This window comes from Achroia grisella, unplaced genomic scaffold, assembly GCF_030625045.1.
Source record: "Achroia grisella isolate CSIRO2021 unplaced genomic scaffold, CSIRO_AGI_Agris_v1 utg109, whole genome shotgun sequence".
Classification (NCBI taxonomy): domain Eukaryota; kingdom Metazoa; phylum Arthropoda; class Insecta; order Lepidoptera; family Pyralidae; genus Achroia; species Achroia grisella.
This window is the reverse complement of record NW_026712573.1, coordinates 8449450-8464332: the sequence shown is the minus strand read 5'-3', so window position 1 is coordinate 8464332 and position 14883 is coordinate 8449450. Positions and strand designations below refer to the sequence as shown.

Below are 14883 nucleotides of genomic sequence, written 5' to 3'. Positions count from 1 at the left end.
TATAAATTTCATATTGAGAATATTGTATATTAATGGAATATAAAATGGTGTAAATCATGATACTTTTTGTAGATTTAATAAAATTAATTACACAGTTATATTATTATTATAAATATTCTAATACGTAACTTAAAATGTATTCAAACAGACTGATAATGTTTATTACTCTATTTTATAACAATAACCTAAAATTCATATAATTAATAACGACAATTTACATAGCGCCATCTAGTCAAAGCTAGGCAGACCTTGTGTTATGGGTTCTATACAACTGATACATTTTTTTTTGTAAATACATATTATACATACAATACACCCATTCCAATACAAATATAAACCTGAATACAAATCACAATCCACTGTGGCTGAGACGGACAGCTGTTTTCACGCAATATGTACTGAACAGATTTGGATGAAATTTTAAATATAAGTAGATCATATTCTAGACAACTTCTAACTCTGAGTCATATTTGCGCAGCAAATAATCTGTGTTACCTTTTTGATGCAGAACCCTAAAAACCCAGTTTGACGCGCAGTTCTAAAATGAAGAACAGTGGCCGAGAACACTTTAGTTTCAGTTTCTTGTGTATAGGAAAATCGTAACAATTGGTATTATTCTACCGAGCGATTTACGTACACACATGGTGAATTAGAAACAATCTGAAGCGATTTTCAAGTTCCCACTGTTGCTTCGATATCTCCACTTTAGAGCTATGGTAGACCCTTTCACATAACATTAATTAAGAGAAGTACATGGAAGGTGTTATATATGAATATGAATAAGGGTAGAGGAAGAGCGAATAAGAGGTGGATGGACTGTGTGAATGATAATATGGTAAGAACGGAAGAAGTAAATAATACGATGACTGTGAATAGGGATGAACGGAAAAGAAAAACAAATTACGACGATCCTAAATTATAATGGGTTAAAGAAGAAGCAGGCGAAGAGGTAAGTACATTTACTGAAGTTATGAAGTAAATAAACATATTCATACGTGATCTCTGGGTCATGTATGAAATAAGTATCAGAATACTCAAATATTTAAAGTATAAGAAATAAATTACCATCATAAGTATGTTGCAGAAATATTAGAAAATTGGAATTTTAGTAATATTCTGATCACGAAATCACGGACGAAGGTGTATAATGTGATTAACTCAGTATTGTCTGCCGAAGTGGCGTTATCCAAATAGTCAAAGCCATGCATAAAATAGACTAAATACTAATCGAATGATTTCAACCTAATCTCGTTCCACGAAGAGGAGTTTATATTTGGCTGCATGCATAGTTGTGTAGTAGGAATAAGCCGGCTTGATCCGGGAAATACCACAGCTTCAGAACACTGGATTATAGTTATGTTAGTCATAACTGTAGCCAGTATTTATGCAATAATGTACATTATATATGTTTATAGACCTTACAATTTTATAGTAAGTGAAGTACATGAACCTCGTTACGGTGTATCAATGTCTTTTTCTTGGGTTCCTATTTAAATCGAAATTAGTTATATTTTTTTATAGACAGAAAATTCACTACTTTTATAGACACAATATTCAAACAATTGTATAAAAACTTTCTTGTCTAAGAATAGTCAAATTAAGACTCAGTATACTATTGTGTGGGCAAATAATCGGATTTACACAATTTCTTTCTTTTCCTTTGGATTTTATTCATGAAATTTTCAGTAACTGAAAAATTAACCAGCTATCTATTATATAAAATATAGTTCTTTTACAAAATATTATATTCGTAATGTGTCAGTTACATAAAGCATATACATATGTATACAATATTACATAGATACACTATTATTTACAAAAACACCAGAAATAATTATTCATTTCTAAGTTAAATATTCAACAACTCGCATAAATTTAGATAATTATTTAAATTAGCTAGACATTGAAAATAAAATATTTGTATAAATGTTCCTATAAAATTATTAATTATCGATTTTAGTGATATACTCGTAGTAACAGATAATTACTGTGTTAAACGGTTGTATACAAAAATCTAATGATTTAATAATTTAAATCAAGTTTATAAGCTAGCCTAATATACACGTATATATAAAACAAGTTAAACATTATCGGACTCTATCTAGAATTTGCACCAGACTTTATTTTCAAATAACACCAGAAATAAAGTCTGATTCTGTACAGGTAATAGTGTCAATAAATAATAATATTGTGCAACATGGAATCACAAAGCGACTCAGCCTACCTAAATTGTTCTAACGCCCGAGCGACTTTGCTCAAGTTATATAATCTGGACACACCGGGGAGCCTAGACGATGCAGTAGATAGATTAGTAGAATGGGTTCAGAAACAAGAACATTTCACGAAAAAAGACCTACGTAAGTACCCATTTAAGCTATTGCTGTGGCTCAACTTTATCAAATACAGTACATAATTTATAAGTGTTTTCAATTGATTTCAATTCACAAGTACTCTGTCATACAACGAGCTTGTTCAGCACGAATAGTCAGTTCGAACCATAGAAAAAATGAAAATTCTTTATTGTTCTGTTCACAGAATAAAAAAAAACATTTACGTATATAAATATTTGTGCATAATAGTGTACTATTATGCACAAATATTAATATGTAACAATGAGTAAGAGAAAGAGGCAACATTTGGCGGCATTTTCGCTGAAATACCAAATCTTTTCAGAATTTCGGAGTACTTAACTCCAAAATTTTTGTTATCATATTTCGCATGATAAGGGCGGGAATTCCCCTGGTGTTGAGGGTGCTTCTGGGCGGCGGTAATAATTCACCGTAAGGTGTGCGGCTAGGTTTGACCCTATGCAATGAAAAATTAATAAAGTACCTTTAACCATTCGATTCCAAGTTAATCCTCCACATGTAGTCCACTTAGTATTTTCTTGATTACCTATAAATTTATTTTTGGCTGGCTGCTACGTCACATTCTGATCATTAAAACTACATTAATTTATGCAATTATTCATTAATATACAAACATTCCAAATTACATTAGATTTTGTGATATTGATTTAATTCGTTTGTTTATTCTATTTGTATAACAGCGAGAGAATTTTTAGAAAAGTCATTATTACTTGCTAAAAACGGATCGCTGGAGGTGACCAAAAAGAAAATTGAAAAGTTATTGACTGTAAGAACTTTATTGCCATATCTTTTTGGAAGATACAATGTTAAAAAGGATCTATATGTTAAAAATATGTAAGTATATATTAATAATATTACTACAGATAATATAAGAACCTCAAAAGCTACAAGAACATTCTGAAAACATTCATGAATAAACTGGATACACCAATAATAGAATATTTTGTTAGTGTACTTGTTAGTCAGTTAAAGTATGTACACTAACATTAGATTAGGAAAATAATAGGCTATTAATGTCATAATAAATATGTATATATATTATTATACCAAAAGTAAAAAAATATATATATTTTGTTTCAGAATTCATGTACCACTACCCAGGCTAACTTCAGATTTCTATAGACTTTATTTGCTAAAAATGACTGAAGGAAATTTAACAACAGACGATTTAATAAAAAGCTACAGAAGAGGTGTTTATGTAAGTGTTCATACATCATATTAAGGTTTTATTAAACTAACATATCTAACAATAAATAATTTCTTACAATAACTAGTCTCTAACTAAATTCCTAATAAGTACGAAGACAAATAAGAAATTGTTATTAGATACCTTGATTTATTCAATTGAAGGTTTCCGAAATACAAAATGAATAGGGTGAATGTGTGAATAATATCCATTATAGACAGAATAAAATATAAATGAAATATCTACATTATTATTCAATTCTTTATCAGGCTTTTCTTTTACTAGACTAAGTGACCCAAAAAATTAAGAAATAAAGTTTTAACGGCACAGAACACACATAGAGATACAACCTAAGTAGTTGCCTAAACACACACAGGTATAAAAATATGTTTTAAAAAGATTGTATTAAGAAAAATCTTTCTTTTTAATCCTTACTACGTTAACCATAATAATTAAAAATCATAGCTACTTTCCACACTTTATTTATTATTTATAATGATAGTTAAGGCTGTAACACTGCCTAAATATCGGGTAAGGTAATAATAAAAAAATAGTAAATAGTTTGGTTTTCTTTCAGATGACTGAATACGGTGTGAAACACGATTATTTTGCAGGCCTTATATTCATATATGACTTTAGACAAGCGAATGTTCTAGATCTCATCGCGAAATTCTCAATGACCAATCCAAGACTATATTTGACACTGATAGTAAGCTGTACAAATTATTAAGTAATAGTTATTGATATTTAGTCGTAGCTGAAGTCATAAAGTTCTCAGTTAAATGCCTGACTACCATATTTGAGATTACAACCATCAAGGCTTATTAATAATAACATAATTAAGGATTTATAAGAAAGATGATTTTGTCATTTAGGACTAATATGTATTTGTGAAATATGTATATCACATATGATCACAAACAAATATTTACTTATTTTAGGAGGCATATGGAGCAAGAGTGAAAGCTATACATGTTGTGATGAAGAACGCAACATTTGCCGAGGCAATAATGTCAGTAATGAAACAAATACTATCAGATAAACTATTAAAAAGAGCTCAAATACACAAAAATATAGAATCAGTGTATAATTATGTACCTCGAGATTTACTTCCCGTAGACTATGGCGGTAAAGAAAAATCTTTGTTGGAATTAAACGGTAATAATTTACTTTATAACATATTTTAAAAAACTTGTCAATCAGAAGTATTTTATCACAATATAATCAATACAAAAGGGTAACCTAAATACAAATAGTATATTAAAAAATTAACAATAAACTTATATAGTTTATTGTTAAATTTGTTGTAATAGTAAATACGGTTTTAACAAAACTGTAATTTATAATGTTCATAGTTAAAATTTGTTATATAAACGATGAATATTTTCGCAATATATCCATAATCTGCACCTCAATTTACTTCTGCGGGAGATAACAATAGACTTGCTGAATGCCTGTAGTTGGATTCAAATATTCTCAGCGCATTATGAGCATTTCAAATGTGGCAATTACCATAATGTATTTGACATAGGTAGAAATTGTACAAAGTTGTCTACTTAGGTACCTTAGTGTCACCAATTTTAGCCGCCAAGCAACTTGCATTGTAACCTGTATTTCGGTTTAAAGGGTTAGATAATACAGTGAGAATGCATGATACTCGAGTTCTTCGAAATGCCAACATATGAGCTTATCTGCCATAAAAAAATATATAAATTCAGTAGACAACCCCCGACGACCTAATTCAAAATAACTGATATTTAATCTTAAAGATCAATGATTATGGTCATTCCTTATATAGCTGTGTATTATATTTATTCAAGTTAATTTAATAATATTGTATATATGATGTGTGTATTGCTAGTTTATTAATTTTTTATTCATACAGAATATTGGATGGACACCCTCAGTACAGAAGAACACATAAATTACGTAGACTCGATGAACGAAGCTAAAACTGACGAGTCACGTAGAATTGGGGACACGTTCAATACAGAACATCTAGGCATGCCTGGAACTTTTAGAAGCTTTGTTGTAGATTAATATTTTATGTTTACATAAGAAACTGCAGTCGCCATCCTAGAATCATTCTTATCCATAGCTATAAGGAGGAAGTAGATAAATCTTATGGTAGTAACTTTACTTGTACCTTAATTACTAGGTCAGAAACCAGCACGTGGACCGCTTAGTATGCTTTTACTACAGCTATCATAACTAAGTCTTTAACGAAAGTACCAATATAACTAACTAGTTTTCGGAGCTGAGTTTCCGTGTCAAATATATTTGACATAAAAATGTAAAGAAATAAAAAAACTTTGCGCTGTTGCGATCTTGCACTGATGGAACATGTTACGTTCAGTATTGCGGGCTGAATTTCTTCTGCAGATTCGAGGAGATTGTAGAGTACAGACGACTGAAGCCGAGATATATTTCAACGAGTAAAAGATTTGTTAGGATTGAATTTGTATAATTCCAGTCCTCATCTCTCGAAATGAAATCAATTTTAGGTCAATATCTGGTGAGTGTGTTGACGAATCTTTTATCGACTTTTATTACGAAGGAATATTGGATAAATTGGACTATTATACATTTATAGGGATGATGACCAGTGTTATCGTTGTGATTAAAATAATCTTTAAAGTTATGTTATCTACTTTATTGTTAGTTAGTTAGTAGATTTCATACAGTCACGTATTCCATATTTGTAAATTTCAACCAATAGGTGAGAAGAGCAAAAATTCGTTATTTTTTTGTTTATGTCAATATTTTACCAATAAAATTGTGAAACACTAGTGTTATTATTATTTACTATCTACTCGTCCCGGCTTCGCATGGATGTACAAGTATTATATATATATATATATATATATATATATATATAAACCATATATATATATATACCAAAATCCGTTTAATTTTAAAAATGTAAGCATACATAGCGACGGATTGACAGCGATAGATATATATATTTCCATTATAATTCATTCTGAGTCGAATGTCGTAAGTTATTTGAAGAGTATCCCAAGCAAGCAATCATTACGAATAAGCTTATCAGTTTTTCAATCTCTACTGATGAAAAGATAAATTATTAATTAAATGTGTAGTTGTTATTCATAATAGATAGACATATAAATAACAATATTTTAAAGGTTTACCAATTTATAACAAATTCGCATTCACTGAAGATAGTTAAATAATATTTTCAGTTGTTCTTTTTAATATTTTTTAATTGAAAACTATAATCCTCGCAGGGGTATGTAGATAAACTCTGTACCTTTAATGTCTTTCTGGTCGACCACCACTCCAGCCTTTCTTAGAAACTTAAAGGTAGTTAATTATTAGGCTGGCTGACCGAACCTCGTCCTCATCCTGTCATCTTATATGACTGCCCAATCAGGATATAGGATTAGGATATGAAGGAACGTTAAGTCCTTATCACTTATTTAAAAAAAAATTTAAATCAATAAAGAAGGTTGAAATTTTAATCCACCACCAACGATCGAAAAGATCCAGGCATTCCCAAATGCTGTTCGTTGAACTTATCAGGTGATCTAAGAGTCTCATTAGTTCTGCCTTTATTTACTAAGTTCATGTATTCTATAAATTCCTTTTCACTCAAAATATTGAGTATGTTATCTGAAAATATAAAAATAAGAATTTTATACACGACTATTAAAATATATTTTTTTGTAATAAGACACCAGTAAAATATTGATAAAACGAGCTAGATTATTATAATTGATTTACTCAATTTCTAATAATGGCTCACTACTTATTACGGCCTCGGTAGTCTAGCGGTTTAACACACAGCTTTATTTCCGATGGTTGTAAATTCGATTCCTCGCATGGTACAAACGTTTGTATTCATGAGTATGATTGTTTGTGTTGGTTTGGGTATATTCTATATATATTAAGCATATATTTTAAAAAATGTTTGTAGTATTCCATCAGTTGTTAAGCACCCGTATCACAAATTCTACTTAACTTGAGATTCGATATCGATGTGTGAATTGTCCTGGGTTAATATTATCTTATTATTATTTAATATCGCAATAATAACTTTTTAATGTACAGAATATGTAGAGTTCTTAAGGAATATTAATGCATAAAAATATTTATTATTATCTAAGAATAAACAATTTTTGAATGATAATATGTTACATGTCGCATACATGTGATATAGTTTAAAATCCACACGGATCCTTAGATACAGATATACACTAGATTTTACTAGTAGAACAAAACTTACCATGTAATTCCATAAGAGACTTCTCTTTACCACCATATTCAGCTGGAAGTAACTCCTTGGGAACAGCGTCGTGCAGTGACTCTAAAGATTTATGTACATATAATCGGCCAGCGACTTTCGCACTTAATATTTGTTTCCATAATGCTACGAATGTGTCTATCACTTTTGATGTCGTCAAGAAGTGTATTCCTTTCACTCTCAAACCATATCCTTCCTTAAAAATAAATAACTAAATGTTCAATTTTACTTATAAAAAATTAATAAATAACTTATTCGAATTGGGAAGCAAACAATAATATAATAACTGAAAAAGAATACCTCCTTCCTTACAAACAATATCTTAAATATCACAAACACGAAGAATAGTATTAGCCAAATATGTGAAGTGTGTTCAATTACATAAGTTCAATTACATATTTTTTATTAATATATATACCAGCGTGTATATTTTTACTAATAATTATAATACATATGAAGGTATTACTATAAATACCATTTATTTTCAATTTATTTGTGACATTAATTTAGTTTGAATTTATTGTTGTTTTATCATAAGTTTAGTGTTAGGTAATAATTTATACTGATAAATAAATTAATAAGTTTTCATTTGATTTTAATTGTAATTTATAATTATATATTATATTAGTAAAGAAAATTAATGGGTATTGATGAAATCAACAAATGACCTTGTTAATTTTATCTATTACCATTAATTTAATTATAATTTTCTTTTTTTACTTTTGGACTGCTGTCTGTGGAAATAAATAAATAAAAAAAATACCATGAATAGTGTAAGTGCTTGTCTGAGCTCTGTCAAACTCAAAGTTTTTACCAACTCTAAAAGATTTGTGTCCATGTAGTCCATAATTATTATGACTCCCACAGTATAATCATATCGCAGCATATACTCCAAATACTAGAAACAAAACATATATATAAATACAATAAAAAAGGACAATGAAAAAAGATGTTTTCAATATTTAATATTAATACCGTAGAAGTTAGTGAACGAAGCAAAACTAATAGTTTATAAACAATATTGTTTTTAAATCAACCTGAAGCAGATCATTAATTTGAATATATTATATTCTTAATGTAAGTATATCACGCGATATGAACTGTCCATCTTCATGAAAGAGGACTATTAGCCTAAGGGGGTGGTGTATCAGCCTACCGTGGCGGATTGCCGTCGTCAGTGCCGTGACCGAAGAGACAATTTATATTAATATTTTATTATTATTTTATATGTATGTTAGTCTAGTCTATAAGATATTTATAATATGATATGATAATACTTCATTGATTACATGAATTTATTCCTCATATTAATTGTGAAAAAATCAAAGTAACTTTTTTTACTGGGGAGATTAAGCTATTGTCAGGTGCTTGGACCTGTATCACTGCCTGCATACATCTATTATGCTCGTCCTTTTTCATAGTTCGCTACCTAGACCCGTCAGGAACAGTAACTTTTAATAAAAATCTAAATATTAATTGATTGCCGATTGTCAGTTTGTTTACTACGCCAGTCATACATGTCTAAAAATTAAACTTCAGTCACAAAACAATGGATATTCGTTAAACGAGTAGTTTGTTAATAAAGTTTATTGAGGTGACAATAAACTAATTTATTTGCTAAATAAATATAAGGTGGAAGTTTGTTACTCTTTCACGTAAAAACTACTGAACGGATTTTGATGAAACTTTATAGTAACATATCTAATATATCAGAATAATGTATATATTTAAAAATAGATTATGTATATTCTGTAATATATAATGTAATGATAAGTGTGATGCAAACGAAGTTCCGTGTCAGCTAGTATACATATATAATAGATAGATATAAAAATATATAACTGTTATCACAGATATAGTTAGTCCATATTTTACTTAGATGACAACAAGCAACAATACCACCGTCTCTCGGATTAATTTAGTTTTGTAACATGAATATTTTCATCGAGAGAGTGAGAAATATTAATTGGCACACGAAGTTGGTGTCGGCAATGGAATTGGAAATGGAATTATCGATGGGATCTAAGGCGGCTAGTAAACCACTAGGTCGAGAGTCTATCATTTTGATAGCACTAATACTGATAATTTGAATATTATGTACAAATATACCATCACGAATATTATTCTGGATGAGGTTGTCGGAACCATTATGAATTATCAAAGCGAAGAGAGTGAGGTAGAAATTAAAAGATGGCACACAGTTTTTTGTTGTTAGTGGCCAGCATTCAACTCACGATCTTTTGAATGTAAAATGGAATAGTTATTAGTAGCATAGATAACACATTTTGGTTGTACAAAAATTAAATTCTGATGAATACTTACAAAAACAAGTCGCCTGTAAAAGTTCATGTAAGAAGACAATGTAATGTTCTTATTTTTCATCAAATAAACTCTGTAAAAATCTGAAGTAGTTTTTGGCATAATGGCGTCTACTCTGAAATATAATATGAAAATAATTTACAGTATTTATAATATATTTTTTGTCTTTACAATTCTATCATCCTATCCAAGGCAGAATAGTAAAGAATTAATGAAAAAGTAGTAATAAAAATAACCGTATATATAAACACACTCAGCGTCAGCGTGTAGTCCCACGCTAAGCAAAGCTTGTGTCATGGATACTAGCCAACTAATAGATATACATAATAAATTCATTTTTTTGTAAATACATACATAGAGAATACCTAGACCAATCTAAACAATCATACACATGGATACTAAATTCATCGTGTAAGGAATCGAATACACTACCATAAACCACTATATCACCGAGGCCGTCATTTAATACAATGTATATTTTAAAAGTAATTTGTTATATATTTAAAAATAGACAAACAAGTAATTTACATACAGTAAAGATACATCTTTAAAATCTTCTTTTAAGTTATATATTCCAAAAAATTCTGGCATCAAAGTTCGTAGGGTACATATTTTATCCAGTTTTAATTTTGTTCGCTCCAGTGATCCCTTGTTTATAATGATTAATCTTTCTAAAAAATCTCGGCCTGTAACACATAGATTATAGTTCTTTAAATATTTTTAAATATAAAAAACATGTTTAGTAGTCACGACTATCCTTTTGAGGAAAAAACAGTATAAATAAATATTTAAATAAGATGTTAGATAGAAAATCCGAATTAGACGTATAAATTTTACAAAATATGATAATTGTTACTGTAATCATAATGGTGTCATTCCGTACTAGACGTTTCAAAGACATCTTTGTTGTTACTTTACATTATTATGATATAAAAAATAAAACTTGTTAAAGATTTAAATTTTAATTTAAAATATTGTATGTTGCTTCGAATCTCTTTAGAGTAGATATTATATTCCTTGCTTCGAACACTTCTGAACTTATAAAGTGCACGTATATTAATAAACGTTATTAACTAAGAAAATCCAGTTTATACCTATATTGGTTTGCTAAATTTGTAATTATGAAATTAAAGCAGTTTATCACATGTGAATCTTATTAACTGAATTTGTTTCAATAAAAAAAACAAATCCTGGAATGAAATGGAAAACTCTATAGATATATTATTATAGATAGTATAATATTTTTTTTGCTGAATGCTCATATATTCATTAAAAAACCTAAGATATTATTATCAAAATTAACTAACAAAATAAATTAGTCGTTGCTGCTAGAGCATATCAGACCATATATGTAAGTATATAGTAAAATAAAAAAAATAATAAAAAAAAAAAAAAAAAAGTATATTTACAAAAAAGACATATGAAGTGGACGAAATTAACCCCTCTGATCAATCCCGGAATATACATATAAATAGATTTCATTATACAGGTATTCCATTGAGGTAGATAGAAACACAAAATACTTCGATTCATACAAACCTTTCTCCTTAATATGCATACCTCTTCATGCAATTTTGTTATACGATAAAACTTTTTAGTCCTTTTAACAGTGTCTTATCAGAGTACTATCTGATCATTTTGGTAAGTTCGTCTCAAACAGCCTTTTTTGACTTCACCACTTTTCTTCGACGGATTAATTTCTTTTGTTACTTTTTTTATCCTTTCTTTCATCCAAATGTGTAAACATCGACAACTTCTTGAGAAATCCCATAGATACGGAGTAATATAAATAGGCGATTATGTAACATTTGGATATTAATGGTTTGGATTGACATATGTACTTAGCTTAGAAGAGAGTGCACGAGTTATATTCTCAATGACTCCAATTAACCTGCTCTGTGATTATATGTTAATTAGATATTAATTTGTTCCACAACAACATTAATTTCTAATAACAATTACCATTCTACAAAAGTCAAAGTACCATAAGAGTTGGTAACAACCTCATAATAAACATTGTCAAGTTGTTTAAGGTAATCAAATGATAATTAGACAGGCAGTCATCTTTTAAGTGCTTCCTTTGAATCATTAAGTTACTTAAACCAGTTTCTGGATCTTAACAGGTGAGCCTATTTAGACCTGTATCTAATAGCTATAACACTTACTTTGTATTTAAATTCCATTGAACATTTACGGCAATAAATCAGAAAAGTAGATAATAATATATGCCATACTATTTTTGGATTCCGTACTAAATAGGAAAAATGTAATAACATGCTATTATACAGTTTGTAGTTGTAACCAGAAATTTTTTAATTAGTTTGAAACCTATAGCGTATGTAGAAATCAATCATGTTTGAAGTTGCCCACATAAGAACTAACGATATGTAAATATCTATTTTGGCTTTAAAATGACGGTAAATATTTTAAAATCCCTCCATACTTTCATATTCTAAATACAAGACTAAAAATAGGGGCACTTGTTTCCATTTATAATAATCCCTATTACGTTAGATTAGATAGAACATAGATACTATGGATTATTATGAATCAAATTTTAAATATTATATAGTGATGTCTAATCATTGGACTATTTATGTTTTTATTCAGAATCTCGTCTTTCAATTTAATTAAATGAGTAGATAAACTAATATATACACAATATTTTTTTAGTCAAGGCAATATTTACAAGAAATGACAAGGATAAATTAATTAAGGATATATTAAATTCTCTGCCAATATACCTATATTCTTAGAATCTTGAAGAAGTTTTAAAATTATATTTGTATGGTTAAAAACATAAGCCAGGTAACCATATAAAACATATAACGCTATAAATACAAAATACAATATATTTTTATTGACCATAAACCAGATGTAACCATGAGAATTTGCTTTTCTGTGTCAAGTTCAAGTACACAAGATTATACTATATTTAACTTTACTATACAATTATAATAATAATAACCGCGACTTCGTCACCTTTTGAGATGACTATCCTCTATAACACAATTTATCTTCTCTTAAAACATATTACATTTTCCTTCTACCGACTGGTAGTGAAAATGCCACAATATTACAAATAGACCGATATACACACTCCTCATTTAGATATAATATTAGTATGAATATTAAATGAACACTTACTAAAATCTTTTTTCTCAAAATGGTCTTGTTTTTTAATCCATTCTTCCAATAAAAATATTGCCTCGTCTAGTCTTCCTGTCTGGTCCAAGTTATACATTTCTCTTACACTTACTACGGTAGTGGAACCGATTTCTAAAAAATATTTGTTTTTACTCTGCATGTTTATTACATAAACACTCCTACTCAGTAAGACGCACGGATCAATACTAGACAAGGAAGTTATAAATTGCTATCATATACAATACGTGCTATCAATATTACTCAATATAGGTAAGTATATATTTTTTCATTCATTCATATCTTTATTGTAGATTACTATTTTCTACCGACGACTACGACTTAGTCGAAAGCTATCTGCTTGTGTACTTCAGTTTCATCTTTATTCAGCTTGCTCTACAAGTTACTTTAGTTTGAAGGGCGAGATTAGACAATGAAATTACAAAATAAGAGGCATGAAATCTTAGTAAATCTTAATCCTTCAAGAAAAGCAATGTATTAGGGGTATCTGGGCGGCATCATGATCACGGCGAGGCGCAACCATTACCGTTTACCATTAAATAGGCCGTCAGTTTGTTTGAATAGTAAATAAAAAAATCATAGGTTAGGTTCTTCTCATGTACCTAAGTCGCCTATAAATCTATAACTATTACTGGATCTAATTTAAATGAGTAATTAACTGAATTTACTAACACACAAACTGTCTTCTTCTACTAAGTAACTTCCAAATTAATATTGTGAAAGTGTGTTTATTTTTATTATTACCTTTCCACAATTAAACGACTAAGCGAATCTTAATGAAATAGCGTGTAACAGTTAATTTTGAATACAAATGTATTTTAATTTTACTTACTCATGCCTAAACATACCATACAAGTATAAAGGTTTTATATTATGCTCTCCTATAAATAAAACTTGTTGTCTTTAACATAAATTGAAAACTGAATGCAATATTTATCCTCTAATCGATCCGCATTCAAACGGCGATCCAAGTCACAATAGCCTGATCTAAGTGGAACCTCAGACGCCTAGACTGAAGTCGTGTCTATAGAAAAGGAGTTGATCTTTAGCTACTCCATAAGTCCTTCCGCGTGAATGGACTGTCCCTGCACGCCTCCTTTTTCGTGTGGTGGTAGCTAACACCGTTAAAACAGTTCGAAAATAAAATTCAAAATATTACAATTTAACACAATACAAAATATAATATCATACTTTCAATACAAAAATACACAACATTTACTGACACATTAAGAATGAAAGTTGGTAAGTAAATCGTTCCTGGGAAATTTTGCAACGGTTAATAATAGAATCCAACTTAAGTCGTCCTAAAAATAGATTCGTGTGATCAAATTATTATAGAAATGGGTATTATTTGTACAATATTTGTGAATTTATTTTCCTTATAAAGAGAGGATCTGGTTCAATGGAAGAAATAGATATGGGCAGTTATAAGACTATTTCTAAAACGATATCGAAGATTAAAAATAAAAACATAATATATTGCTGGTTAGAATTATTTATAGAATGATTGTTGGGAATTGATAGCATTGACATTAATTTATTTCCTAAAAACATTCAGGAATATCAGGTCTTTCGTATCA

General features: G+C 29.1%; 2 protein-coding genes across 2 annotated transcripts; one reads left to right on the top strand and one right to left on the bottom strand.

Moving 5' to 3' along the window:
* Positions 1–2197: 2197 nt before the first annotated feature.
* Positions 2198–5595, top strand: LOC131844015 (uncharacterized). Its single transcript, XM_059192803.1, has 6 exons — positions 2198–2357; positions 3050–3203; positions 3450–3567; positions 4133–4264; positions 4497–4713; positions 5441–5595. Exons 1-6 carry the CDS (start codon positions 2198–2200, stop codon positions 5593–5595), a joined length of 936 nt encoding a protein of 311 aa, XP_059048786.1.
* A 1347-nt stretch (positions 5596–6942) lies between these two features.
* Positions 6943–13475, bottom strand: LOC131846549 (alpha-tocopherol transfer protein-like). Its single transcript, XM_059195886.1, has 6 exons — positions 13286–13475; positions 10671–10824; positions 10142–10253; positions 8583–8717; positions 7802–8015; positions 6943–7188 (listed from the first exon to the last, which is right to left on the bottom strand). Exons 1-6 carry the CDS (start codon positions 13443–13445, stop codon positions 7034–7036), a joined length of 930 nt encoding a protein of 309 aa, XP_059051869.1. The 5' UTR covers positions 13446–13475; the 3' UTR covers positions 6943–7033.
* Between the last annotated feature and the right edge of the window lie 1408 nt (positions 13476–14883).

What these genes read in the sequence shown, in the direction of transcription:
- LOC131844015 (XM_059192803.1), top strand. Translation starts at nt 2,198, where the DNA reads ATGGAATCACAAAGCGACTCAGCCTACCTAAATTGTTCTAACGCCCGA. An exon ending in TTTCACGAAAAAAGACCTAC is followed by an intron (nt 2,358 to 3,049) that starts GTAAGTACCCAT and finishes TTTGTATAACAG; the next exon opens with CGAGAGAATTTTTAGAAAAG. An exon ending in ATCTTTGTTGGAATTAAACG is followed by an intron (nt 4,714 to 5,440) that starts GTAATAATTTAC and finishes TTATTCATACAG; the next exon opens with AATATTGGATGGACACCCTC.
- LOC131846549 (XM_059195886.1), bottom strand. Translation starts at nt 13,445, where the DNA reads ATGCAGAGTAAAAACAAATATTTTTTAGAAATCGGTTCCACTACCGTA. An exon ending in TTTACAGGCGACTTGTTTTT is followed by an intron (nt 8,718 to 10,141) that starts GTAAGTATTCAT and finishes TTTTGTTTCTAG; the next exon opens with TATTTGGAGTATATGCTGCG. An exon ending in GTCTCTTATGGAATTACATG is followed by an intron (nt 7,189 to 7,801) that starts GTAAGTTTTGTT and finishes TTATATTTTCAG; the next exon opens with ATAACATACTCAATATTTTG.